At 41.8% G+C, this 27,743-nt stretch overlaps 2 protein-coding genes across 7 annotated transcripts in view; both read right to left on the bottom strand.

Moving 5' to 3' along the window:
- Window positions 1-1,070: 1,070 nt before the first annotated feature.
- On the bottom strand, window positions 1,071-21,099 carry map2k7 (mitogen-activated protein kinase kinase 7). Of its 4 annotated transcripts, none has more exons than XR_013789725.1 (13): window positions 20,883-21,099; window positions 18,871-18,918; window positions 15,112-15,256; window positions 14,283-14,349; window positions 13,744-13,857; window positions 12,799-12,918; window positions 12,461-12,568; window positions 11,703-11,882; window positions 10,431-10,511; window positions 8,849-8,991; window positions 8,712-8,757; window positions 2,783-8,437; window positions 1,071-2,735 (listed from the first exon to the last, which is right to left on the bottom strand). XR_013789725.1 is itself a non-coding variant. In XM_079498094.1 (12 exons), the coding sequence occupies exons 1-12, from the start codon at window positions 21,004-21,006 to the stop codon at window positions 8,294-8,296; spliced, it is 1,320 nt and encodes a 439-aa protein (XP_079354220.1). In that variant the 5' UTR covers window positions 21,007-21,099; the 3' UTR covers window positions 1,071-8,293. The 4 variants fall into 4 exon arrangements, 2 of the variants coding, with proteins under 2 accessions (XP_079354220.1, XP_079354221.1); XR_013789726.1 differs by having other exon boundaries at window positions 2,777-8,437; XM_079498094.1 differs by having other exon boundaries at window positions 1,071-8,437.
- Window positions 21,100-23,719: 2,620 nt separating this feature from the next.
- The window catches only part of pkn1a (protein kinase N1a), a 65,390-nt gene continuing 61,366 nt past the window's right edge, over window positions 23,720-27,743 (bottom strand). For all 3 annotated transcript variants that reach the window (XM_079500206.1, XM_079500205.1, XM_079500204.1), the window contains exons 20-23: window positions 27,248-27,390; window positions 26,869-26,976; window positions 26,456-26,536; window positions 23,720-25,114 (exon numbers count right to left, since the gene is read on the bottom strand). In XM_079500206.1, coding sequence (XP_079356332.1) covers window positions 24,911-25,114; window positions 26,456-26,536; window positions 26,869-26,976; window positions 27,248-27,390 — 536 coding nt within the window. In that variant the 3' untranslated portion in view covers window positions 23,720-24,910. The remainder of the gene's footprint in view (window positions 25,115-26,455; window positions 26,537-26,868; window positions 26,977-27,247; window positions 27,391-27,743) is intronic.

Genomic DNA, 27,743 nt, shown 5'->3' on the forward strand with positions numbered 1-27,743 from the left:
GTTTTGTTTTTACAGCTTTTGACAAACACGTCTCAATATTTGCCATTGACAATGAAAGGAGAAATTAGGTCAAATGTCCGCCAAATATGTAAATTTAACCAACCAATCACATAAATTCACTTGATGTATGATGATGTATAATGATAAGAGCGCCCCTCACTTCACACAGGTGTGATTTTTTAAGATATTATGCCAAAGGCTGTCGGGATTGGGACCCGAACCTGCGACGGGCTACATTGTAGCCTGGGTGCCTTCCTTTTAAGCAACACAGTAACCTGAATAGCCTACATGTTTGTTAGGCTACTACTCTTATATCAAGAGTGCACTCTATTGAGTAATCAAACTACTGTACATAGAATTGCAGATTTTTATATTTACATTACTAACCCGGTGCCCGGCTGTAGAGTACCGAGTCGGTAACGATGGAAGTTGGAGATCCATGCCCCACCCGGCTATGCAGTAGTAGCTGCGTCCTGGAGTTCCGTGTCAGGCATGCCCAAACACGAAGTGTTGTGGTGTCAGAACAGGCCAGCTCCATATATGGAGATATTAGGGTGATCAGGTCCAGAGCACGGGCTGAGGCTTTTGTGCTGGTTCTGGACAACCGGCTATCCGACGGACTCGACACCGGAATTTGAAGTCAGTGGGGGGAGCGGTTTTCAAGTTACGTGGATTACAGACGTACGTACAGCGACTTGGTGCATTTATAGATAGATTTACAGTGGTGGACAGTAACAAAGTCCATACTTGAGTACTGTACATTTTCCAAGTATCTGTAGACTTGAATATGCCTCATTTGTTTTTTGCAATCTTGTGACTTTTACTCTACATTTAAGACAAATTGTACTTCTGACCAGACCCACCCACACCACAAACAAATGTCATGTATAAGCTAAATCATGGTTTTCTGTGGTCACTCTTAACACTCTTCACCGTCCTGTCTCAAACAAAACTGCCATATTCCTAAGTGTTTGATTGCCATCTGCTGAAAATGTTCGTCATTACGACTCTTTGGTGCCATTCTTTAATACGAGAAGCATGAGAGTGATAATAAGCACACATTCACAACACATTTTTATGAGTTTTTATTTATTTAATTTTTAAGTGTTTTATTGTTTGTTTTTCTCCAAAAAAATCCTGAGGTATTCACAATATAATGGCATTTATTCAGTTTGAAATGAGATTGGGGGAAATAAAAATCAGCCAAGGGGAGAGAAAAATAAAAAGTGAGACAGTAAAGCTGTGTAGATTGACACAACGGCCAAGACAACATATCCATGGTGTCATACATACAAAAAGCTTTTCAACTGCAATAGCTGTTTTACATACATTATACCCCCACCCTGCAAACTAGCAAGTCATGCAATCTAAGTTAAGAACTGCATTTAGAAACCGTGTGGGCACAAGCAACAGTTCTTTAACAAATCTGATTTTCCACGGGGAGTGCAGGTTAATAGTACGCCAATCACTACACTTAATAATAATAGCAATTGTCATCAGTCAAAATACCCACCAAAAAGAAAGAAAGCCTCAAATGTCTAGTCCGCCGTAGGATTGTAGCTGGCATTCAGCACTTGCGTATTAAAACCAATCCAAGTCTCAAACTATACAAGCTAACTGAGGAGTATTATCAAAGCACTAAATATCTACACCATGCTGTGACTACTCGTATTTTACCATGAACCCAGTTTGTTTGGGGCAGATGAGTAGAATGTCTAACAGTGAATGACATAATAGACTTGGGACACATTCAATAGATCTGACCAACACCATATACACAAGCCAATGATAGTGTACCTTATACAGCAGGTCTATCTAAACCTGTATTTGACATAACTGTATAGCTGGTTTGTTAGTGTGATGGCTGAATTAATTATTTTGGCTTCTGTATAGAATGGCAAAATGCCAAAGACTATTCATCTATTCTACATTGTGTCTTCCAACCCCCCCCCCCCCCCCCCCCCAAAAAAAAAGAAAGAAAACAAAAACAAAAAATACAAAACAAAACATCAAACAAAGACAACAAAAAAACAGGCGACAAATAAATAAATATCAGTGAAAAAAATACACTGTCAAATCGTTTTCTCTCTGCAAGCCACAGATTTGTGATTGATAAAATACTGTGACATTAAAAGAAATAAGGTTTCATACACCTTCTGTCTACCCAATATTCATCTCTCTACACTCCATCCCACTGTGTCAAAACAAAAGTAAGCCCTTACAAGTTTGGGGCCATCAAGCTAGGATGGGCTGGGATGTAAAAGAACAGAATAAACATCACACAAATGGCCAATTATGACCCTAACTGGGAAAACAAAGAAAATCAATCATGATAAATGATCATATATAATTTATATATACTATATATTAAGCATATACATACATACATACATACATACACACACATGTATGTGTGTGTATATGTGTACAGTTAGGACACAGTGTGTGGGGAGGTGAGCGGAGCACTGTGAAAAGGGACAGCTCTAACTTGCCATTAAAAGATGACCCATCGACAGAATGACCATACTTTCTTGAGCACACTATCCCGCCTATCAGGAACTCCGTCCAGCAATTTCTTTGTTCAATTTGGCGTCATCATTGCCCTGAATACAATAAAAATGTAATCATAATAATAAAACACAATAGACAAAAATAAAAGGTAATAATCGTCATCAATAAAGACTTTTGGTAGACAAAGATATAAAGGTTCCAACACGCGTTCGCCACTCCATCATCTTCTCCACACACACACACACACACACACACACACACACACACACACACACACACACACAGCTGCTATTCTATCAAAACAAAGACACACAGTATGTGAAGGGAAACAAAACGTAATGACATGGTCTAACAAAGATGAGACATTATTTTCTAATGAGAAACATGGAGTAAGTCAACCTTCTCGCTCGCTAACTAGTGACGGTCCAAAGTGAAAATGGTAATATTGCAAATAATAGCAAGTTGAGAGAGAACAAAAAAAGGCAAAAGTGTGTCTTTTCTGAAGTACGTAATTCAACATCTTTGTAAAGAAAAAAAGAAATACAGAATATATAATGTGTACAAATTATAAATAGTTTTGTGCCCCCCCCCCCCCCCCAAAAAAAACCTTTGTCTTAAAGTCAATGGCAGTTACAGCGGTGAACATGCAATTGATATTGTTTAATTACAGCATTTACGTAGATCTCCCAAACTACAAAAACCCAGAGTCTAAAACACAACTCTGCCCCCATCCCAAGACCCCCCAATACAATCCTTAAATATTTTGTCAGCTCATTCAAAACACATCCACTACTCTGTCTCTCGATCGGCTCCGTCTCTGTGAATTAGCTGAAGGCGTGATGTTAATAAACACAGCGAAGGGGAGGAGTTGGAGTTCAAAGGAAAAGGTCTTACATTTGACTCCAGTGTCACCATTATGTGTATATACAGGAGGCTTTTCCATTGAAGCGAGCTGATGTGGTTTGAACGACTGCATAGTGAAAATGATATTTGGTTCACTTTACAGATGGGTTATGACACACGCGCACACACACACACCCTCAGTGCCAAGGCACAACGCAGGTACACACTAACAACTACTTTTCTATAATTTTGTCTCTTTTTTTTTTTTACAGAGCTGGCCTTGCACCTGCCAAGATAACATACACATAAAGCCACTATTGGCAGTAGCCAGCATTGCTGTCTAGAACGGTACATTAAGTTTATACATTTTGTGTGTGGTTGTGTGCCTGTATTGACTGCTCATTGCACTGATGGTATCCCAAGGCAGGATTAGTATTCCAATCGATTTATTTTTTATTGTCCCTGGAATGCATGCACGCACGTCGCACACACACACAGTCAAGCCAGTCTTAGTAAAAAGCAAACGAGGGGCCACCTGCATCACCCCATCAAAACCTTAAATAAACACAAACAGAGCACTAACCAGTGTGTGTCTGCGTTTAAAAAACAAACATCAAAACAAGATAAACGGTATAGGAGAGACTGGCTCAAGGGCAGAGGTTCCCAACCACTGGTACGCAGACCGGTGCTTGTCCGCGAGAAGGGAATTCCAGGAATCTATAACCTTTTCCAAACAGCAGTGAAAAGTAAACTCGTCGCATGAAGATACCAAGGATTTGTCAGTGATGTCACCGACGTGACACATCACTATTTTGTCATGCTCGTGCTAATGAAACACTAAACAGGATTATTATTTCATGTCAATATTCAAGTATAACCTAAGCCAGGTAAAATAATGTGTCACTCTGCAAGTTTGATCTGAAGTCATCGTTGATTTAACTCCATTTAGGCCAATGATATAACATTATGTTGTGATATAATAATATAGTAGTGGGTACTTCAATCATTAATTGCCAGTCAACTGTCCTCAGTGTTTTGGTACAATGATGCGGCACCCTGGCAGTCCGAACATTTTATGAAGGGTCAGCCGGTCCGTGGTAATAGAAAGGTTGGGAACCCCTGCTCTAGGGGACATTTTGGGGGTTAATGCCGGCTACTCAAGACACTCAATGAAGCACTACAATGAAATTAAATTCCTAGTTAACAACAGGCAGTATCAACTAGGACAGTGGTTCTCAGAGTATGGGGGCCCCAAAGGGTCACTGAGGGGGTTCCCATGCAGCAAAATAAGGAAGATCTTATATTTTCACCGGCTAGATGATAAGTATTACCATCAAGATCATTCATCACTATCCACTGTGATCTCCCCATCTACAGTATAGACAGTTGTACAATTCTGTACTAAATCTGGCAACAAATATCTTCTCTTATAGGGTACCTGGCACAAAAAGGGGGTCTGTGACCTAATAAATATCAATTTGGGGTTCCTTGACACAAAAATGTTTGAGAATCACTATACTAGGACTGCAGATATAGAGTATGCACATGCCTCACTTTTCCACTGGGACACACCTGACCTCCTTCATCTAGATTCCAAACAGAATCACCTTCATGGGATTTCTTGACAGAAAGTAGTATAATTTGTCTATGGTTGATTTTTAGGAAGAACAAAATACTTGCAGATATGAGGATAATTCAAGCTTTCCATACAGCTGCAATGTTGGTGACTTTAACGTTGTTCAATACAATCAGATAGGAGTTCCGTTTGGATGTATGGGCTGTCAAAGCCAGAAGGTCTATGTCACGCATATTGCCACTTTTAAGTCCAAATTAAGTGACCAAATGATTGGTAGTATTCAGTACAACTGAAGGAGCCAAGCAACATAACGGATACTTTCGTTTATCGTGATTCAGATTGGCAAAAAGGTGTCCCTCAAATTAGCAACGTTCACTAGAAAAGCCTCTTGAAGAGATGCTCTGGTCCCAGATCATTACTCCTACTTTGAGAGGCGTTGTTGTAAAAATCAACCATGGGACAGAATGGACAACTTGTTGGGCTGATTGCTTGGCTCCAAATTGAGTGTCAAGAGTACCAGTCTCACCCTGCATATTACGCACACAGAGACACACACACACAGCTATTCCTATGCCCCCACCCCCAAACTAGCTATAGAGAGGTTTTGTATATATCATAGTAATTAATTATAATATCAATAACAATAGTCATAACAATAACGCTTTTTCATATTTTTGTTTCGTTGTGGACACCTTTGGTGTGTACTGTCGACGAGCTTGCAGGCAGCTGCAGACAGACAGACGGATGGACAGACAGCGTCAACGGATGAGTGGTGGGATATGCCATTCTGACATGGGTGACCTCGCAAACTAGAATATACTAAGGGTAGAGGTCAACTATAGATCTGGAGTGGACAGACAGACAGGCTAGGCTACCCCCCCACCCCCCAATATAATACACTGTACAGTTCTGTAGTGCGATGTGATATGAATTAATGGCTAAGTACTTTCACACACATATAGTTAGATTTCAGGTGAAGTGTGTATGTATTTAGTGAGTTAGTCATTTGGCTGGTTCCAGCCCGTTTTGTTCATCTAACTAAACACCACCTTCTTCTCTGACAAGTGTTCCAACTCCTTACTTTCCTTTGCCATCTTTAGACTTGCTTTATTTGTATTTGGTAAAGTGTTGACATTGCATTATTTCACTTATTTGGTTTAAAAAATAAAATAAAAATAAAGAAAAAGCATTTGTTCCTTTGGGGAAAAATAATTGAGAGCAGCGTCTAAAGCAATAAAAAGTATAGCAGCAGTAGCAATGTAAATAAATAATATAGTAATTTGAACAGCAAAAAAAAAAAAAGCTACGTCACTGGCTAAATTCATAATTGGTAGGTTGGTGTAAGTACCACCACAAAAGCTTTTTTACAATATTCAGCTAGCTTCTGAAGTTGGCAACCCTGAAAAATGTAGGCCACCGTTTTGTCTCAGACACACACACACAACCAGACACACGCATGCACACACAAGTTTCTTGCCGTCCAGATTGTTCTCAGCTTCAGTCTGACCTCTCTTCTACTTTCCAGCACACTTTCTTTACTTTCTCTTCCTTTTCTCGCATCACTCCATCCTCTCCTACCATCGGTCAACATTCAATGCTCCCTCCCTGCCTCGCTCTCTCAATAACCTTCCAATGTCGTCATGCTCTCATCATTGGCCGTCAGCTCTGTTGATTTGGCTTGGTGCACGCATGGAAGAGTGGGAGATTGTGTAGATCTATCAGGCTGTGTTCCTGTAAGAGGTTAGGCAGCAAATAACTGTAGTTGTCATTCATTCATAGAAGGGCTCTCTGCTGACCTGGGGCCATATTCATGGTAGTGATAGACCTACTTCAGTTATCAGACGACACTATAACGTCCTCTCTTAGTGTGGACACTAAGCTAAACCACACAGCGTTCATGTGTGTAGCTAGTTCTCCAGTGCTCTTGACTTTGCCTTTGTCAACAACTACCTGCATTGGTCCGATGGCACAGTGGAGCAATACACTGCACTGAACAACAGAGGGCGACAGAGGGGAATAGGAAGTTGAGTGAGAACCAACAAATTATAGAACAAAGGAGTTCAAAGAGATGCTCCACCGGTCGACTACCGTCGTATTTTTCGTCAAATCTATGCACCCATTCTTTGCCTTCTCAATGGAATCTTTTATTCTTCTGTCCTGCACTTCACTTTCTACATGCTGCCCACACAGCTGACAACAATAAACACACAGCCTCTCTCTTCCCTTCCGATATACCTGCCTGAGCCTTCACCACATTCCTGGTACGCAACAGCTGGTCGTGTTCATACAACCTCCACCCTAATAACATCTCCGTCTGTATCCTTTCACGTCTTGCCAGTCGCAACACTCTTTTAGTTCCACTCGAGTCATTTTGAACAAAAATAAATAATTTCACCACTCCTACACTCTACAAAGCTCATTTGCAATACTATTTTTTTCTGCATTTTCCCACCGTTTTCCCCAACTGCACAGCTGCTAGACAAAAGTATATTTTTAAAAGCCAATGATAATCATATTAACTACATCTTACTTTAAAACCCTACGGTTAAAAATAATAATAGAATACCGTTCAAGTGTTAATTGTAACATCCAATTGTGTATTAGAATTGTAGTGTGAAGTTGATAAAAGCATTATGGCCGAGAGAAACAACTGTGTCTGGATATACATGTGCACACTCAGGACACAAACATACTGCCTGAGTGTGTTTAAAAGCAGAAATACCTGACAACTTAAAATTGCACTGGACCATACAATAAAACTGCTTAGAGACTAGGCTAAAAAAAGAACTCACACAAGCTAGCTTTGCAGATGCATTGTTCCAGTGTGTAATGACTACTCTGTTGACCAATCCAACACTAGGATAATTACTGGAGTCAGACAGTATTCATGTATTTAACATATGTAAACAATACATATAGGTCTGTGTCTAATGAATGTAGCTGAAACGTGTATGGCTATACATGCACTGTGTGAATATAGACTGTGATGTAATATAACGTGCCGTGATATAGTTTGACGACTGATTACAGTGTGCTTTTCCCCCACTCCCTCTGCCCCATGTCTGTCTGTCCAAATTAAATAAGACCACCAATAACGCATCTATCAATCCATCTGTTCATCCGTCCATCTCTCCACCCATCAATCCATCCGTCTGTCCAGAGCCAACCGGGTGAGTCTTCATCCATCTCTCACGCTCTCCCTCTCTCTCTCCTTGTAACAGGTTCCAGGTGGCAGGCTCCCGGGTGGACAGACGGGTAATGCTAACGCTAGGCTTTGCTAACGCTAGGCTAGGCTAAACTAATGCTAGTCTAGGCTAGCGCTGGGGCTGAGCCAACATTGAGCGGGACAACGGCCAGGCTAGGCTACCTGCTAAAAAGTGAGTGGAGCTGGTGCTGGTGGCTGTAACACTGGCTGCTGCGCGGCGACTCCGTGCGCTCCATCACCGCTTGGAACCAACCCGCCACGTCCACCTCCAGTACCTCATAGCGCCGGATGAAGCTGTGCTCCTGCAACGCAAGGAGGGCGCCAAGTCAAACGGTTAAGAAGAGAAGCGTACTCCGTATCGGATGGAACCTGTTCCGACTACCACAATGCTGATCACTTATCAGTAATGAAATCACACATGTGTGAAGTGAGGGGCGCCCACTTCATTTATATTGGCCACATGATATCTTAAAGTCGATAGACTTGGCTGGCAAATGATTTACGTCATAAGTGCTCTCAACAAACATTGAAAATCCCATAGAGTTGCCCCTCAAAAAAGGCGACTGAGTGACTTACCAGAAGCTTGAGGTATTTTGGCCTTTTTCTGTGATCCTTTGTGAGGCTGTTGGAGAGATACATGTCACACAAGGTCACGTTTGGAAAATAATACAATTCCATAATAAATTGAAGGTGGCTTTGAGGTATTTTCTGACCAGTCTTTGACGAAGGACTGGAAGTCGAGAGAGAAGCCCATGCCAAGGGGCAGCAGAGGAGGGTCTTCCTGCAGCACTTTGGTAAGAACCTCAAAGTCTGTCTTGCAGTTCTTATAGGGGAACTGTCCTGTAGCCAGCTCAACCTGTTGGGACAGAAACACAAGTCATGCTTGAAACTACAGGTTCAAACATCACTGAACAAAGCCAAGCCCACTATGCTCTCTTTTCCACTATGCTCTATTATTTATTTCAGTGGTTTTTAAAAATCAGTGATCCAGGGCAGGGACCACCAGTGGTCCTTGAGGGGGTTCCAGGTGGTCCCCCAGCTAAATAGATTAATCTAAATAGATCTTAAACTCTTTTGAGTGTAAAATGAATCATTGTACGCTCAAGAGTTAGATTATTGTTAAACATTTGCATTACTTATAGAAGAAGTCTACACGATTATAATTTTTGCCTGTTATCTCTCCTATGGTACTACATCAATACTGCCTGTTATCTCTCCTATGGTACTACATCAATACTGCCTGTTATCTCTCCTATGGTACTACATCAATACTGCCTGTTATCTCTCCTATGGTACTACATCAATACAGCCTGTTATCTCTCCTATGGTACTACATCAATACAGCCTGTTATCTCTCCTATGGTACTACATCAATACAGCCTGTTATCTCTCCTATGGTACTACATCAATACAGCCTGTTATCTCTCCTATGGTACTACATCAATACTGCCTGTTATCTCTCCTATGGTACTACATCAATACTGCCTGTTATCTCTCCTATGGTACTACATCAATACAGCCTGTTATCTCTCCTATGGTACTACATCAATACTGCCTGTTATCTCTCCTATGGTACTACATCAATACAGCATGGAATTGTGAACAAAATCTTATCCAAAGATAACAAACTATTCCAAGTTTTAGGTCCGAGAGTCGAAGTTTCATCAAATAGTGGTCCCTGGCTCAAACGGCGAATACATAATGGGCTTTGATATGAAAAAGGTTGAAAACCACTGATTCACTTCAGTTTGAGGTAGCGTAGCACACACAGACACTGAGTTTCATAGAAGTGACAGGTGCAGTGATCAAATGGATCCAGAAGCCTCTCTCCTTAGCGTTGATTGGCTATTTTGGGTGAATGTTCCCCCCAGAATAAGAATGCTGGGGTTTAAAAGTTCTCTCTGTCCTAATGGAAACAAATATTCTCTCCAGTTTTCCTCGTGACATACTGCATCTTTGGGGGAAAGATTTAAATATTTACATACCGTTCATATGACAAAAGGTGCTATAAAGTAACAATGTAATTCAGGAGTGCCATGGTGGATGAAAGTCATTTACAGGAGTGACCGAGCCAAAAATGTTTGAAAACTACTGCTCTAAGCACAAGGCCACTAAGCAGAAATAGCTGGTTTACTCCAGCATATCTGATCAACTCTTATGTTAATCTACTGAGAAAAGTACATTACATTTTAGAATCATTGATTCTGTATCTATTTTTTATTTTAAAATGTATTAGGCAGTCAAGATGAAAGTAATAGTAGTTTCAATGTAGTGCATCAAGTAAACAACTGTTACCAGAGAAATGCCCAGGCTCCACACGTCTGCTCGGATGTCATAGTCAGGCTTACTGGGGTCTGGAGGGTCTATTCTTTCAGGCTGCAAAAGGACACAAAACAGACACTTTACTAGAAAGTAGAGGGTATATTTGACTACTATTTTTATTTCCCGAGTTGATGTTTGGCAACACATACTGTAATGTCCAATTTTTTGTCTTATTGCTTTCTGTATGTCTTTGTCTATTCTTGTTCATGAAAAATTAATACAATTTAAGTTGAAAAAAAGAAAGTAGAGGGTATTTGAAAAATCTTGAAAACTTGTATAATGTATATTTCTAAAAGACTCAAATCTTTGCTTCTGGGGGACTCTGGTGGCCAAATACATTTGACATGAAAAAGGTTTGAGCACCACTGATATACTATAGCAACATGTTTTGTAGAAGACGGATTTAGAATCAGCACAATATATAAATATGTTTACTCTGTGCTTGCATAATAGGGATATTTGATATCATTGTACTATTGTGTGACGTTTTCTTCTGTTACTTTGTTATTCTCTTAACTACAGCCTATTCTAGTTTGTTCCTTCTTCATTTACAAAGTTTGCACTTCAGTGCATTGGTGTTTGGGAAGAAATGCTCCACCTGACAGCAAGGCTACAGCATACAGATGGCATCCCTAAATCTCTGCTAAATGTTTGGAACATGTCAAATATGTTCCTGTGCATTTTCCATCCACACAGTTCCAGTTTGTCTTTGAATACAGCCCCTTTATGTGCCAACTTAAATTCAGTTGATTTGTCTTTGTGAATGTGCAGAGCGTTGCTGAACGTATGCCAGTTAAGGGCATACAGTATGCTTTGATTTGGTTGAGAATTGTTTATTTTCATGCACACCTGATTCAGATTTTATTTTACACATCTCAATTATCGTGGAACTTCCACTAGAGAAAATGTGTCATTATGCTGCATGACAACCTTTACTACTTTGAGCACACTCACATGGAATTTCACACTCACACGTAATTTACATGCGAGTCGGCCTAACCACTAGGAATGGCTGCGAATATTTATAGCTCCCATACCATTACTAGATTTCACACACAAGACATGTCAACTCCCACACGATGTGTTGCAGTCGTTTGTGAACTACCTCTATTGTTTTGTGGATATAAATAAATTGGTGTTGAACAGATAAGTATTTATGTTTGTATCATGAGTGTATCAAATGAAAAAAATGATGCGTGATGTGAATCAATGACATGGTTCTTGCTTGTGTCCATCTTTACTCACCGCCATGTAAGCAGCACAGCCGGCACTGCGAGTCTTGGCTTTGGAGTCGACGAGGCGTCCGCTGATGCCGAAGTCGCAGAGTTTGATCTGGCCTTTTTCGTCCAGCAGGATGTTGGATGGTTTGACGTCTCTGTGGATCACACCGTGCTTCTCCTTCAGATACAGCAACGCCTTCACTATCTGAGAGACAAAAAAAACACACTAAATAAAAAACGTCTGTGGTTGTGACCTTCAAATGGCAAATGCCTTCACTTTATAAATCCCTAATTGTGTTTTATTCATTACTAATAAGCTACTTATTATACTTTTGTATGATTTGTTACCATTTCTTTACCAGTATGGACATTAACAGTTTTATTATCTTTTTGCATTTAAATATTGCCCACTTGGCACCTACTGCACGTCTGCCTGACTTGGAAGTGTGTCCACTCTTTTGTGAGGGAACCAAGCAAGGCACCAACCTGCTCATCGGGAGCAATTAAGGGTTCAGTGTCTTGCTCAAGGACACTAACACTAACTGTGGGGGATCCTGGAATTGAACTGCGAACCTTCCGGTTCCCAAGCGGTCGATCTACAGTACCTCCTGAGCCAATGCCGCCCCACTGAAAGGTAACAAAATACTCAGGTGCAGTTAGGGAGTGTCTTGCTCAAAGGAACCTCGACACCAAGGCACTAAGGCAGGGATTGAACCAGGAACCTTCCAATCCCCGCCACCCACTGTAACCATTGTTGTGTGTAGGTGCTTCTCTGCCACTTACCGCTACAGTCATCTTTCCTAAGATACGCTCAGGGATAGGTCCCTGGATTCTCTTCTTCAACTTCTCGGCACACGTCCCCATCAACTCCATGGCGATGAATACGTCCGTCTGCACATGCACAAAACACAGACAACGCACAGGAGCAGCATACGCAACAGTCATATACGTTAGCTGTAGTTCCATAAGTACATGTATATACATGAGTAGATGTGTTTGACCCTTTAACTCGTTGAACATTTTCTTTGTGGACATTTAAGATTTCCATTTGAGTACGCCAGCTATATTACTTACTTTGGTTTAAGCATAACAGTGTCATTGGCATGCAAGTGTATACTCACGTTGGTAACTATGGCGCCGTAGCACTGTATGATGTATGGGCAGTCATGACTCTTCAATACAACATCCAGGTCCATGAGGATCCTCTTGTTCTCATCCTTGTTTCCTGTGCGACGCATTTGCTGGGGACAAAGATGATAGAAATATTTGTTTGTTTCCTCTATTTGACAAATACGTGTGCACATACCCAGAATTCATGCTCTCCGTTTAACCTATGCCAACCATTAGGGATATCAAGCACTGAGCAGAGCCCAGATGCCTGGCAGGGAAGGGCACCACTGGCATGAGTATATCACTAAACATGCATTCTGCAATTCAGCAGAGGAGTAGATCAACAACAACAACCACATAGAAAGAGTTTTCAGTCAAATTAAAGTCCCCATAATATGGACCTGCCTCTCAACAATACTGGGATTTCTGAAAACATGTAGGTCTAGTACTGAAAGCAATAGGTAGCTTTGGGAACCAACGCTTCCAGAGCTATATGGCCAAATAGGGCAGGAGCCCATCTCCTATGTTGGTAGCATAAGGCACATACATGACACTAGTATGTCGCAGGGACTTACCCCCAATCCAACCCTTTATGCCGAGTGCATTGGTAGGCCTGTCACAATTATTACATAATTGTCTAATCGCAATTATTTGAGATAATCATAAGTCATAATCGTTTCCATGTTGAAAAATGTTCATACGTTAAAAAAAAAAAAGGCTGAATTTTCTGCATTTTGTTTAACCTTTAACGCTTAAAAAAAAACCATTGTCAGTAATTTCTTTGTATATTTCAGTTATTTGTCATGTCTGCCCTGTGCATTTCTTGATTACCAGGCAAACAAATGTATTCTTTATTCAATCGGGGGATTGAAGCCCGGCCTGCCAGTCTCAGGGCGGACATTCACAAGGCCACCGAGCTGGTCGAGGCTAGATGACTGGATTATGAAGGGTCTTACTTTTACAGCGATGACGTGGCCCGTCTTCTTGAAGCGCACTTTGAAAACCTGTCCACACGTTCCACTGCCTATCTCCCCTTCACTGATCAGGTCTGTCACCTCAGCTGGATATCGCTGCATAATGGCAAACACGTACAGTACAGTCAAAACGCAATACATTACATAGGTAAAAATCAAGAATCATTCTCAGCAGTGTTGCCAGATGAGAAATGTTGAATTATCGTACTGGAGGCTTAACATTATCGTATTTGAAAGAAAACTGTTGAAAAATATGTAATTTTACACACAAAATAAATTGGATTTGGTGTAAGAAACAACCTTGTTTGAGACAAAAACGCATCACATATGATGCGTGGAAATAGGCTACTTCCTGGCCCTTACACAAATAAAAGCCTGAAACTGGACTAGAAAGACATGCTTTTTCAATTTCATTTTTAGTTCTGACTTCTGGCTCACACTGATTTGCTTCACATAACGACTCTATGTCAAGGTCTATGTGTGTATTATTCTGTAGCATGAGTGTGAGGGGAAGATCTCACCTGGCCGTCAATTTTCAGGTAGCCTGTCTGCTTCATGATCTCCTGTAGCTTCTGGTCTATCTCCGCGCTAGCACACAACACACATTCAGTCAGTCAGGGTCTCTCTCTCTCTGTGTATGTGTGTGTGTGTCTGAGTGAGGGTGAGTGTGTGTAGAATAACATACAAAAAAAGAAAAAGATAACAAGCACTTCTCCATCATTGCCATCAGGCAGAAACCTTGCAAATCCCAAACCGTTACTTTTCAGGAAATGAAAAAAAGAACCAAGAAGCTGCGTTCAGACCTGTATAGTTGGAGCAGCACGATTATATACAGTCAATGCAAAGACGAGAAGTTGCGTGAACGGGTGCGGCGCGTTCTTGTGTGAACGAACAGGCCCATTTGGTTACACTGCCAAAGTTAAATTATGGTGTCTACAGGCAATCAACGCGCAACGTGAGTGAAGGGACTTTTTTTTGTATTAACGCTGATCTGCGCAACCAAAGTGAAGTGATTCAAACGTATAGAAACAAATATCTTCAGGCTTGAACGCACCTAAAGGTAGTTAAATTAGGGGCTCCCGCTGGCCAAGTGGTCTAGGCACATGCCACATATAGGCTTTGACCTGACAGCGCGTTGCGTGTCATGATGACCTTTGCAAGTAAAATAATTTTTTTGTGAAAAGGTTCAAGCTCGATATTCAAATAGTAATCCTTGCCATCAGTTTTTGTTCAATGACAGGGGTCTCCACGTCTCTCCATGTCTTTAATAAATAGAGTAAATATGGAGATACAATGTTTCTGCCCAACAGCGACGATATGCAGTGCACACATGCCTATACATGTACATACTTCTCTAGGCTCTTCTGCAGGACATACGGAGGTGCAGGCAGGTTGAGCATCTGTCGTGGGCGGCTGGGGTAGTTGTGGTGCTGTGGCGAGCTCTCTGACGATGACGAACGGCTCCCTCCATCATTGGCTAGGGGCAGCTGGAGCGCTACGGGGACAAACAAGCAATTAGACTTGTGGAACAAAGAGAATTTGGGGTTTACACCAAAAGCCAACGTGCTTGAGAAAGTACAACAGTTTTTATCCTTTGACATTTCACTTTTTTCCCACTTTCTGAATTCTGATACCAAAACAGGTTTCTGAAATCTGTCTCTTCGCAGCGGCAGCTAGAGAACCGGGAAAAGACTAGATTGTAACTGTCACTAATTCATTCATTCTTTCTATATTATAGCAATAATAGCTCATTATATTGCGATTTTCTAACATCCATTTCTACCCAAAGCCTAGAAGATAGCCAGGTACGCTATGTTATAATTCTGTGTTTTGGTGATGTACGTACTGTAGCTTGCATCTTACTTATAGAGGGTGAGAGCAACTAACCATATAGTACAGAGAATGAGAAATATGTGAATCTATAAGTATGATGTTTATTTTCCATCAGTATAGTATCCTTGCTGACTGAGGGTGAACATCTTTATTGGATTCCAGATCCATAATACTTAAACAGAGTATGACCCCTCCATCCCATTACAGCCCTTTTGCTGCACCGATATCCTGAATTAATGTTCCTCTCAAGAATAAAAGCAACCCACTTATCATAGCTCCTCTCTAGACATGACTTTAATAGACATGGCTGGACATCTATCCAACTGACAGAAGAAGAAATCTGAACGTAGATAGGAATGTTTTCACACATTTTGCGACATATAGAGCCTCAATTTAATTTAATTTGTTTAAACAAACAACTAATACATCCCCAAATTCTACTCGACCTGAAGTTTAATACCAGGATGCAGAGTTAGTCCAACTTGCTTCTTTGACTCTCGAATGCAGGTAGTAAATGTTGAAATAATTTAGTCTGGTTAAAGGACAACCAACCACTCAGCCATCAAGTATTAGCATCGACCCGTCATGCAACCAAACGCTCAGACAGCAGGTCAGTGGCAAACAGAGAGAATAAAGAGGCAAGACCTCTTCGTCAGAAATAAGAGTCAAGGCCATCATAAACTATACAAGTTCAAGATTTTAAAGACACAAGCCAAATGCAGCCAAAAAAAAGTAACAAGAGAGACCGTGGCATGCTTCCGTTATATTTTTTAAAGAGGCCAGCTGGTATCTCTCTTCCGTGAGAGTACCAGTGGGTGTTTGTAGTCACCTGTGGATCCATCAGCCTGTAGAAGAGAATCAGTTAGTTCAGACTTCAGAGGGGTTAGTTTGTACACAGGCAAACTCAGACCGTCACTGTCACCAATCGCCACAGCTGCCTCCAGAAGGACAGAGACATGAGAGGATGCTCACACATGCATCAGCCACATGGGCACTGCAACGCCGCCTGTTGCCAGTGCTGCCATAAATACGAGAGGAGGAGGAACCGACAAACAACATCCAACTGTTCGCTGAGAGAGAAAATGTGGTGTAGCAGTTAGAGACGAGGGCCGCCAAACAGGCACACAGTAAGTCAAACTCAAGACAGACAAACAGACACATGTAAAGTGGGTCTTCAGTGGTCAGAAGACAAAATGAGGGAAAGAGAAATGACCTAGACTGGTTATGGCACTCCTGCAGAGAGAGGATCAATCAGGATTAGAGACTGTGTGATACAAAAACATAAGAGATAACGAAAACTACAAAAAAAAAACTTGCCGTGCAGAAAGCCACATGCACTGTGATTCTCTGCCTCCACTCCAATAAAACGAGGGTTAATAATTTCACACGAGTCACACACAAATGCAGACAATTATTTACACACATACACACATACACACAGACAGACAGACTGCCCTGCCACACACTGGCACCCAGAAAGAGTAATGAGGATGGAAAGATGGAGAGAAGATGAGATTTGAAAGGGGGTAAGAGCAGCACTAGGCAAAACTGACAGGGTGCACACTGCAAATAACTGCCGGCCTACATTTGGTTCACATGGATTAAGCTTACACTTTACAGTCTTTTCCTCTTCATCATTTAAAATAAATGAGAGAGCAGGCTGCAATAGTTGGTGAATGTGTAGCAAGCCAAACAAGGGTTAATCCAGGTCTTTAGAACGGCCCCGCAGAATGTTATGAGTATTGTATTGAGTCCTATGTATTGGTAGCAGAATATCTGGACAGTCTCACATAGAGATACAGTATTTTTGTTATGTTTGTTGAATGCAGAGAAACGGACTGTCAACTCCGGTGCCATGAAGACACAAAAGAGGGCACTTACACACATTGTGTGTACAACACAGCAAGTTGACTTTTTGCACGAGAACTAGGTCATAAAATATATAAATAATAAGATGAAAAAATAGGCAAGGCTACTATAATTATTGTTTTTGTTCGAAATGGACTGGATGTAATAGTTGAGAGAATGGTGGTATACTCCCTCCAAGATGCATGGAGGGGGGAAACATAAAGATAGGTGCAGTGATGGGACGATAATCGTTATAATTTATCGTGATAAAGAACTGCTCACAATAATTGTATCGCAGAGACAATTGTAATTCGTCTGGAAATTGTTCCCTACCTATGTTGAATACACTTATTGTAAGTCGCTTTGGATAAAAGCGTCTGCTAAATGACTGTAATGTAATGTAATGTAATGTCCTCCGTCATACACTAGGATGAAGCTTGCTTTGAGCTGCAAATTCATTCAGTACCACTTAAACCAATTTACAATTTAGGCATTTAGCATATAGCAGATGCTCTTAATCCAGAGTGATTTACAGTAAGCAAGTACAAAACATGGTAATACATCAAATACATTAAAAAATAAAATAAAAAGTAATCAAGAATCAAACGCACACTAAGAACCTACCAGTGGAATATCTATATAATGAAACTATGCGTATAATATAAACTATAGAGTGCCATGTCTAAAATGCTATCTAAGTTACATAAGTTGAGCCTTTGCATACTCCTGTAAGGTCATCGAGGCTAGGGCAAATGCTATGGTAAGTGCTATATGGGCTAGGCTAAGATGGAGTCTGAAGAGGTGGGTGTTCAGACTGGGTGTGAGTCTGCAGTTCCATAGTTTTGGAGCCAGAAGGGATAAGAGTTTGGGACGTGGAGCGTTTCTTGTAGAGACCGAGCACGTGGGAGGGTTTGTAGGTCTGTGCTGCCGGCAGCCAATGGAGGGAGCGGAGAAGGGGGATACATGTCCGAATTTTAGCTGGTTGAAGACCAATCGAGCTGCGGCATTCTGGGTCAATTGGAGAGGCTTAAGTATATATAGGCTAGTTGATAAAACTGACATGTAAAGTGCGGATGTGCTGCTCTTATTTAATTGTACACAAATCAAATAATTTGATTATGTCGATAATATCGCGCTCAACGCAATTATTTTAGCCACAATAATCGTGTGACATTTTCATATCGTCCCATTCCTAGATGCAGTGGCAGAGAGGTGGAGGGGGGTTAAAGAGAAGGGGGTGCAGAGGTAGAGACTATGAGAGAGAGAGAGGGGTGCAGTGGCAGAGAGAGGTAGAGAGAGAGGGTGCAGTGGCAGAGAGAGGTATAGATAGAGAGGGGTGCAGTGGCAGAGAGAGGGAGGGAGAGAGAGAGAGAGAGAGAGAGAGAGGGGTGCAGTGGCAGAGAGAGCTGGATGATGGATGAGTGATACCTGCACGTTGGGAAGGAGCTGGAGCAGGACTGAGCTGGATCACGATGACTGGACAGAGGAGAGAAAATATACACACACACACACACACACGCGCCACACATTACTGCACTGTTTGCCATTACATACACGTTCGTCCTGCGCGCACACGCACACACTCCCAACTTAACATATGGTAAAATGCAAATATGTGTGGATATTTCTCTCACATACACACACACACACACACAGCTCATCGTAAATCCACAACAGACATTGAGCAACTCGTCCATTCTCCATCTTCCTTAACATGCCCAGATATAACATGAATCTTTCCAGCGTTGGAGCATAAGAACAACAATGCAAAAGTCTCAAACCTCTGATTTATTTGATGATCGGTGTCAGAAACTCTTCCAAAAGGGGTAAAGTGTGGATCCATATATTTCATTATTAGCAACTGTGAATATGACTCTATGTCCCTATGTATGTATGTATGTCTGTTTGGGGTATGAACAGTGAGTTCAACTGTGAAACTGGGTGACCTAAAGTGGCACTGTTGAGCAGCCTACAGGGCATTTCACACTGACCATTATAACCAAAAATAAAGCCCAAACCACACCAAAGGTCGGGTAATTGTTTTTAAGCTAAACCATGAGTTGCATTGGTGAGGTCTACCTTAAAAACCGTTTTGTCCCGACTTGACCCTTTGGTGTGGTTTGGGCTTAAAACTGTACCATACAGAAATGAAATGAAATGAAATGAAATCTATATTTACCCAGGGTATCTGGGCTAAGCTCAAGAACTTGTTTCCAGCCAGGCCCTGCTCATAGAACACATTTCATCGTAGTGGTTGATGCCTTGTTCAAGGGCATTTCAGCGGTGGTAATTTTAACGTATCGGACGGCTGGTTCGAACTGGGAACCTTCCGGTATCTAGACCGCGCCGCTATCCGTTCGGCCACCGCTGCCACAGTACATACAATACAAGTATAGTTGCACCTCTCAGTTCGCACGGGTGTGATTTGTTAATAGTCATGGATGGTTCAAACTTGATTGATGATGGGACACGTTAAATACCACACGCACGTTGCAAACTACCTGGCAAAGGCAGTAGGATGTTTCTCACAGACAAATCAAAGGGCTCACCACCATCATTCAATTCCAACATTAGAAAACAGGCTAATCATCGAGTGAACAGAGCAATGTATTAAACTTCCCATTTCGCATTACACTTGCATTGCATATAATTAAAAGCAGTTCACCTGCATTGCCATTTAACAAGACAAGAGTAGCAAACGCTACATACTGCAGATATCACTGGCTGCTAGCTGTCAACTTGAGATCACTTGGGTAAAAACACGGGAAAGGACATTATTCTACCACAACAACTGTCTGGCGCGTGGTAAAGTTGTGTACAAATGGGACGCCGATTATATGACAACAACAAAAAAATGTAACAAAAGAAAAACAACAAACTGCTAGATTGACACGGGCCTTCCATTAGCCAGCAGTTAGCTAAATAGCATGTTTGGCAGGACCAGCACATAGCTACCCCCCAAAAAACACATTTTAAGACCTGGAGGTTAACCAATAAATCCATGACAATAATGCCGTTCGATAGAACGTGCGTATACATAACGGGAAGCGCCTCTCGTTCATTTAGACGAGTGACTTGTTAAGTCTAAAAATAACAAAACGACCATCCAGGGCAGGCTGTGTTTGTTTATGTAGCTGCTGCTAGCTGCTTAGCATCGTAGCCACAACAGCAGCACAACCGAGGCTTCGTTTATTAGACTCTGTCGCGCGAGCGTGTCGCTCGACACTAACGATGAGGTTTTCAAAATGAAAAAATGTGACACTTTTCCAGTTGAAAACGTCATTTTTTTTGTCGAGCTAAAACGCTCGTTGCGAATGAAGCCTGATGAACACCCCCACTCCTTCACCTCCGCCTCTCTCTTTCTCCTTTACGGGCTTTCCGTCTCGGACAAGCCGCTGGTCGGTCTCCCTCCCCCGGCCAGCCCAGCCCAGGACACTCACTTGGCCTCGGACGTGATCTCAGCGGACTCATGTCGATGCTGAGGTCGATTCTCCTGCGAGATTCTTCATTCTCCTGCTTTAGTTTCTCCTCGATTCGCAAGAGCCTCTGTTCCAGCGACGACATCTTGACAAATTGAGCACCATCGAGTGTGAGTGTGTGTGTGTGTGTGTGTGTTTTTTTTAGCAGCAAATTGAGCTCTCGTTCGCCCCCTCTGGTGAACCCTCTGTTGACACTTGACAATCAGGGGGGGCTTGAGCAGTTTAAACTTAAAGGGCCCCCCAAAAATTAAATTAAATTGAAATTTTACTAGTTCCTTCACGGTCTAACCGATATCTCTGTTGTCAGGGATACTAGTGCAGTTATTCTCAACTTATACATTTCAAGAACCCCCAGTTTGATAGGTAATCAATTAGACCAGGGTCCCCTACATACGATTTGTTATCTCTATTGTCTATCAATTTGTTACATCTGCTGCTATGCTCATGCACCTTTTTGTAGCCTACCATGTAAATATGTAGATATTTTGTATTTAGTTTGAATTGTTCTCCTTTCCCCCCTTCTTCTTCCCCTTTTCTCTTTCTATAGGCCTATGGAAAATAACGATACGATGGGAACGATGCACTCTTCTTTACTTCTGTAAACCTGTGATGTGACAATGAAGCTGATTCTGATTCTTCTGAGAGAAGAGCTGTCAAGATTTGTCAAAATGTTTAACTAAAATACCTGATCTACCAGATGCGTTGCAGTGTGGTGAGCAGTTGTAGATCAGCTATTTTGGAAAATAAACTAGCGCTTGAGCGATTTAACTCTTCCTCATTTAGGTGGGGACCACCTGGAACCTCGACGGACCCTTAGCTGTGGGTCGCCGGACCCCAATTTGAGAACTCCTGGTCTAGGCACACCTGTAGGCCTACTAATGGCAGAATGAAGCCTGGAAGTTAATTCATTTGTTGGGTAACTTGAGTAGAGGCATACAGGTATGCTGGAGTATAGTTTTAAGTTGTTAATTGAGTCAGCTTTGGGTTTTATGTTCTATTCTGTTTTCCTTATTGAGAGCTAGTACCTTGGTTCCTTCCTAAAATTGTCAGGTGTCCATTTAATAATTTGCCCATACATACATGTTTAATCTGTACCATCAGTTTAAATTGTGTGCAGCAAATAATAATAATAATAATAATAATGTGGAGATACAGTAGGCCTACACTTTACTCATCTCGTCTGATCCTAATACTTGATGGGTATTCTGATGTCTGAGTGCTTATGTAGTAAACAGGTAATTATTATAGCATGCTATCTTAAGTTACAAGTAGTGAGAGAGATGACACACACACACACACACACACACACACACACACACACACACTGTTGAAATGTGCATCTACCTTTGATCTTTTTTTCCTGCTTCTACTTCCCAGTACACAGTAAAGTCCTGAGTGTCAATTTAACTGTGAATCTTTCCTTTCTATGGTCTGAAACAAACAACACTCCAGTACACACAGCCATGGTTTTCTTACCAGGTTTTCTTTATAAAATAACTCATCTCTCCTTCTTTTAACATGTTTTTTATAGTCGTACACATGATAAGTAGAATACACACCGTCATACATACACTTTCACCACAAACCTCTTCAGACACATAGTCAAAGTATTCTAGAGCAGTGGTTATCAACCTTTTCAGGCCGTGACACCCCAAAATATAATCATCTTTGAACTGGGGACCGCACCCCAAAAAAAAAAATCATATTTGAACTGGGACCATCCCCCCTGACAAGCTCTTGGAATGTAGTTATATCATATTTTGTTGTGAGCTTGTAGATCTGTTATTTTCAGATTGTATATGTTTTGCCTATGTCTTAGGTCATATTTGACAATTTGGCCAATGTGTGCTGCACATGCATCACTTTTCCACCGGGACACACCCCATCTCATCTGGACTGAGTGGCAAAACATTGAGCAGCATGGAGCATTGGAGTTTGGAAGCGCTTGTTGGAAATCACTCAACAGCCCTGCTTTACCACCCAGCCTGCCACCTAACCACTCCTCCTTGTGATTCAAGGGTGAGTGGTTAACCAGGCTTGGCGGCAGCAGGACAGTGCGTTATTGTTGAAAACGAGCACTTCCAAACTCTTGACAGTGACACTTATATCGCATGTTCTGGGAACCCCCCCAAAATGATCTGGGGACCCCCCTGGGGGTCCAGGCCCACAGGTTGACAACCACTGAAATAGAGTAGCCCGTCTTCCATTACAGTGACACACAAGTCTGGACACTGGTGGCTCAACTATGAAGGAATTAATTTAAATTGAACAAGACTGTAGTCAAACTGTTTAACCACTCAACACACACAGCCAGTGTTCCAATTTTGGGCTGGTCGTTACAGATTTTCAGAAATGTTCATTTTGCTATGCGCCGAGAGCTTGTAGATCGGCCATTTCCGCCATGCGACATCATTGTACGCCAAAGTATAAAAATGGTAAAGGGTTTACACAAAATCAATGGGAAACTATAAAGATAAGCATTGGCTCAAACAGACGTAATATTTTATCACAGTGAACCCTGTGATCCAGGACAACGCCGACAAAATATCTGATCAAATGTTTGTTTTGCTGTAAACCTGTGGGTAAAATAATGGACATACCAGAGCAGCTTACCTACAGTACAGGTGGCTTCAGATGAAAGACCAATGAAATATAACAGTACATCTAAACTAAGAGTACATTTCTTTACTCTTGCATGATAGATATGTCTTACTTTTATCAAATCAACATGTCAAGTCTCAGCGTTTAAATTAGTTGAATTTAAGAATGGCAAATGAAGCAAAACACATGTCCAATCATATTGTACTTGCCGATGCTCTATGTGCATTTTTATTTTATGACATAATGAATTAAGAGCAAAACCAATCCCAGTCAAAGGGCAAGTACATGTCAGCTGGAAATTCAACAAGACTTTGAATTCCTTTTTCATTACCTTACGACTCCTTTTTTAAAATATTGTCACAATCACTCATACAACTAAGCTAACAAACAAATATAAAAGTAAGTCACAAAGGATAAGTCTGTTGCTGTGAACGCATTAGAATCTTATCTGATTGACAGACTCATTCTCTTGAGCAGTGGTTCTACACCCCATCGGTGACATATGACAACTGGAATTGGGTAGCAATTGAATGTTATTGTCAAAATACACGCGATTGTTCTTCTCAGTGATGACAAACAAAGAATACATATTAATTCTACACATTCATAATTCTGCATCCATGATCATGTTGACAAGTCAATCGATTCCTCTCACATCTTCAGGATTCTTAGAGGAACACAACCATTTATGTAACATACTTCAACATCCCTATTGCATACCAGAGGATCACAAATGTATACAAAGGAACCCAGAATAAAAACAAATAGCTTCTCTGTGGAGCAAGTAGAAATGTAAGGCATCAATTTTAAGAGGCCATGCACCAAACTACCACCATAAGTCCCCTCAAATGTCAATTTGTCTCACAGTACAAAGACTCCGCTCATGGCCGGGCAGTGAACTACACAGGACACAAAGGAGACTGGAAAGTGGGGTTTAAAGGGATAATGTTTGCAAGATTCATAATAGGTATAATTAGATTCAATACAGCACAGCAGTCACATGGTTGTTGTTTTAGAAATGGAGAAATGGGGGACAAGCTTGGTGCAAGAATGATGAGTCCTTTCTTTCCTTTGGAAACAGTCATTGTTTTGTTTTTTATGTAATAGAACTTAATTTCCCATCAACCCTTTCTCTTGACAGGACGCAGCCGTGCACCAACGGAGACTGCAGTAACTGTCTGCATTCATTTTTGCCAATAGTACAAGCAACGCCTACAGACAATACATTACGGATCAACATTCATTCACAGTATGGTGGCAGAAAGACGGTCAGTCTGTCAGTAGCGACACCCGGTCCACCCAATAAAACCACCACAAAAACCTTCTAAATGACCTTTGTGCAAAGGTCACGTGATGTCGAATGCTGCGACTTTCGAACCGCTTGTCCACTAGCAGAGGTCAGAGACATAGTCAAAGTCTTTGAAGCTGTCCTGGTCCTTGCGGGAGAGAGTGCGAGGTTCTCGGGGAGGCGTGAGCGTCGGGGCTTCGGTGGTGAACTCCTCGTCGAAGTTGCTGACGTCCTCCTTGCCGCCAATGGAGGGGACGAAGGGAGGGGGGAGTTTCCTCTGCAGCAGTGCCTCCCAGTCCAGACCCTGACCAAAGGGAGGGGAGAGAGAAATGGGGCTGTCACAATTACAGATTTAACACTAATTATATAAGGATGTGTGAAGAATTTCCCAGCAAAAGAAGTGTTAAGTTGATGATTAATTGTCACAGAAATTTAAATGTGTTTCTTGCATTGAACATTACAATCGGTTTGCATTAAAGGCTTCGTAATAAAAATTGCACAGGGCACATGTGACAAATAACTTAAATACACAAAGGAATCACTGACACATTTAATCATTTTTTAATATTTGTTTCTTTCCAAAAAATTTACTAAATAGCGGAAATAGTTGATCTACAAGCTTAAAACATGTCAAAGTGACGTGTTGTAAGCTTGTAGATCTGCAATCTCTGCTATTTTTAAAAATGTATGGAAATTCAACATGGAAATAATTGACGATTATGCAAAAATAATTGCGATTATCTCAAATAATTGAGATTAGGCGATCATGTAATAATTGTGACAGGCCTGGAGAGAAATGGAAAGGGAAGGTGAGAGAGCAAGGCAAAGAGGAAGAAAGGAATGGAAAGAGGGGTGAGAGAGCAAGGGAGAGTGGGAGAGGTATGGAAAGAGCTGAAAGAGCGAGAGGAAAGAGGGAAGGAAGAGGACAGGGTTTGAGAACGAGGGTGATAAGATGTTAAATAGATTTGAGAAAAGAAGAAGTGATCAAGGAGAGGAAGAAAGAACAATGGCGGTTGATATAAACATAGATCTGGTCTCATACATTGAAGAGAGTTGACACCCAGAATACAGTACAGAACGCAGAGGACAAATCACTATGCCTTTCCAGTTCAGAGGTTTTACTGCAGTAGGCGGTTTGTTGAGGCACTCTGCCAGACAAGCCCAGGTGTGCCTTTGGAATTTTGTGACAACCACACACCTCCAGACAGTCACTGCCATGAGAACGGAGGGTGCAATCCCTATGATCACGCAGATGCAAACCCCTCAATCCTAATGTACGGCCGAGAACAGCAAGATCTCCAAGCTTTGTGAATCCACTGTGCGATTAGGTATATAAAGTACAGTCCTGTGTGTCCCTAGGGAGCGCCTCACCAGCAAACACAGGAGAGGTGGTTGTATGAACAGAAACCAGCGCGTGCAGGTCTCAATGTTTGCAAAGAAATAATTGGTCCATTTTCGTTTGCACACACATTCCCACTAGGGACTAGGCCAAGTTAGAACTGCCATTCTACTTTTTTTAAATCAGCGTCATGGTGGCGCAATAACAGGTCGCAATACAGCCCTGGGTAGGCAGAGTTTTTCTGCTGTTGCAAGTGGAGTTGGAACAAAAAGCCATAAAGAGGAAAAACAAATATAGCCTTCTCACCCTGAAAAATGGCTGCTTCTTCACCTCCTCTGCGTCTTTCTCACCAGAGCCCAGTCTTCTCTCAGGGTTCCTCCTCAACAGCTGCTCACGATGACACACACACACACACACACACACACACACACACACACACACACACACACACACACACACACACACACACACACACACACACACACACACACACACACACACACACACACACACACACACACACACACACACACACACACACACACACACACACACACACACACACACACACACACACACACACACACACACACACACACACACACTTCAGAGAACACGTCTCAGAATAGACACAAATCACACAATGATAAGACATCAGTGTGTGTACACATGTATTTCTGTGTTGAAAAAGTAATATGCATATGTGTGCATTTTCTTACCCTCCTCATAATTCCAATGGCTTCAGTGGAGAGGAAACGTGGGTAGCGGACCTCATCGTTGACGATGCTGTCAAACACCTCTTCTTCATCATCTCCTGGGAATGGAGACTACAAAACACACACAGACACTTTATATATCGCTTTGTTTGTGTGTGTGTGTGTGTGTGTGTTCTCACCTCTCCTACCAACATCTCATAGATCAGAACTCCCAGACCCCACCAGTCCACTGGTATAGAGTGTGTGTGTGTGTGTGTGTGCTCACCTCTCCTACCAACATAGACCAGAACTCCCAGACCCCACCAGTCCACTGCCCTGGTATAGGTGTGTGTGTGTGTGTGTGTGTGTGTGTGTGTGTGTGTGTGTGTGTGTGTGTTCTCACCTCTCCCACCAACATCTCATAGACCAGAACTCCCAGACCCCACCAGTCCACTGCCCTGGTGTAGGAAGTGTCCGTTAGGACTTCTGGGGCCAAGAATTCGGGGGTCCCACAGAACGTACTGGTCCGATCCCCGAAGCCCATCCCTACAGGGGAGAGCGAGAGAAGGAGAGAGCGAGAGAAGGAGAGAGCGAGAGAAGGAGAGAAGGAGAGAGGACGGACGGATGGATGGATGGACGTCGTGGGCATAAGATGCCATGGTAGAGGAAGGAAGGAAGGAAGGAAAGGAGAAAAGAGAAACACTGAAGGATTAGGGCACTGTTTCCTAAACAGTGGGTCGGGACTCGTTTGTGGGTCACAGACCATTTTTATGGGTCACAACTAGAGTAAAAATCCCATTTTCTTTTCCTACAACAAAACATAAGTATTTCAAAAGATATTTTATGCATCTTAAAAACAAACAAACAATAAATAAACAATAATAAAATAATAATAATTA

This window comes from Electrona antarctica (assembly GCF_951216825.1).
Source record: "Electrona antarctica genome assembly, chromosome: 4".
Lineage (NCBI taxonomy): Eukaryota > Metazoa > Chordata > Actinopteri > Myctophiformes > Myctophidae > Electrona > Electrona antarctica.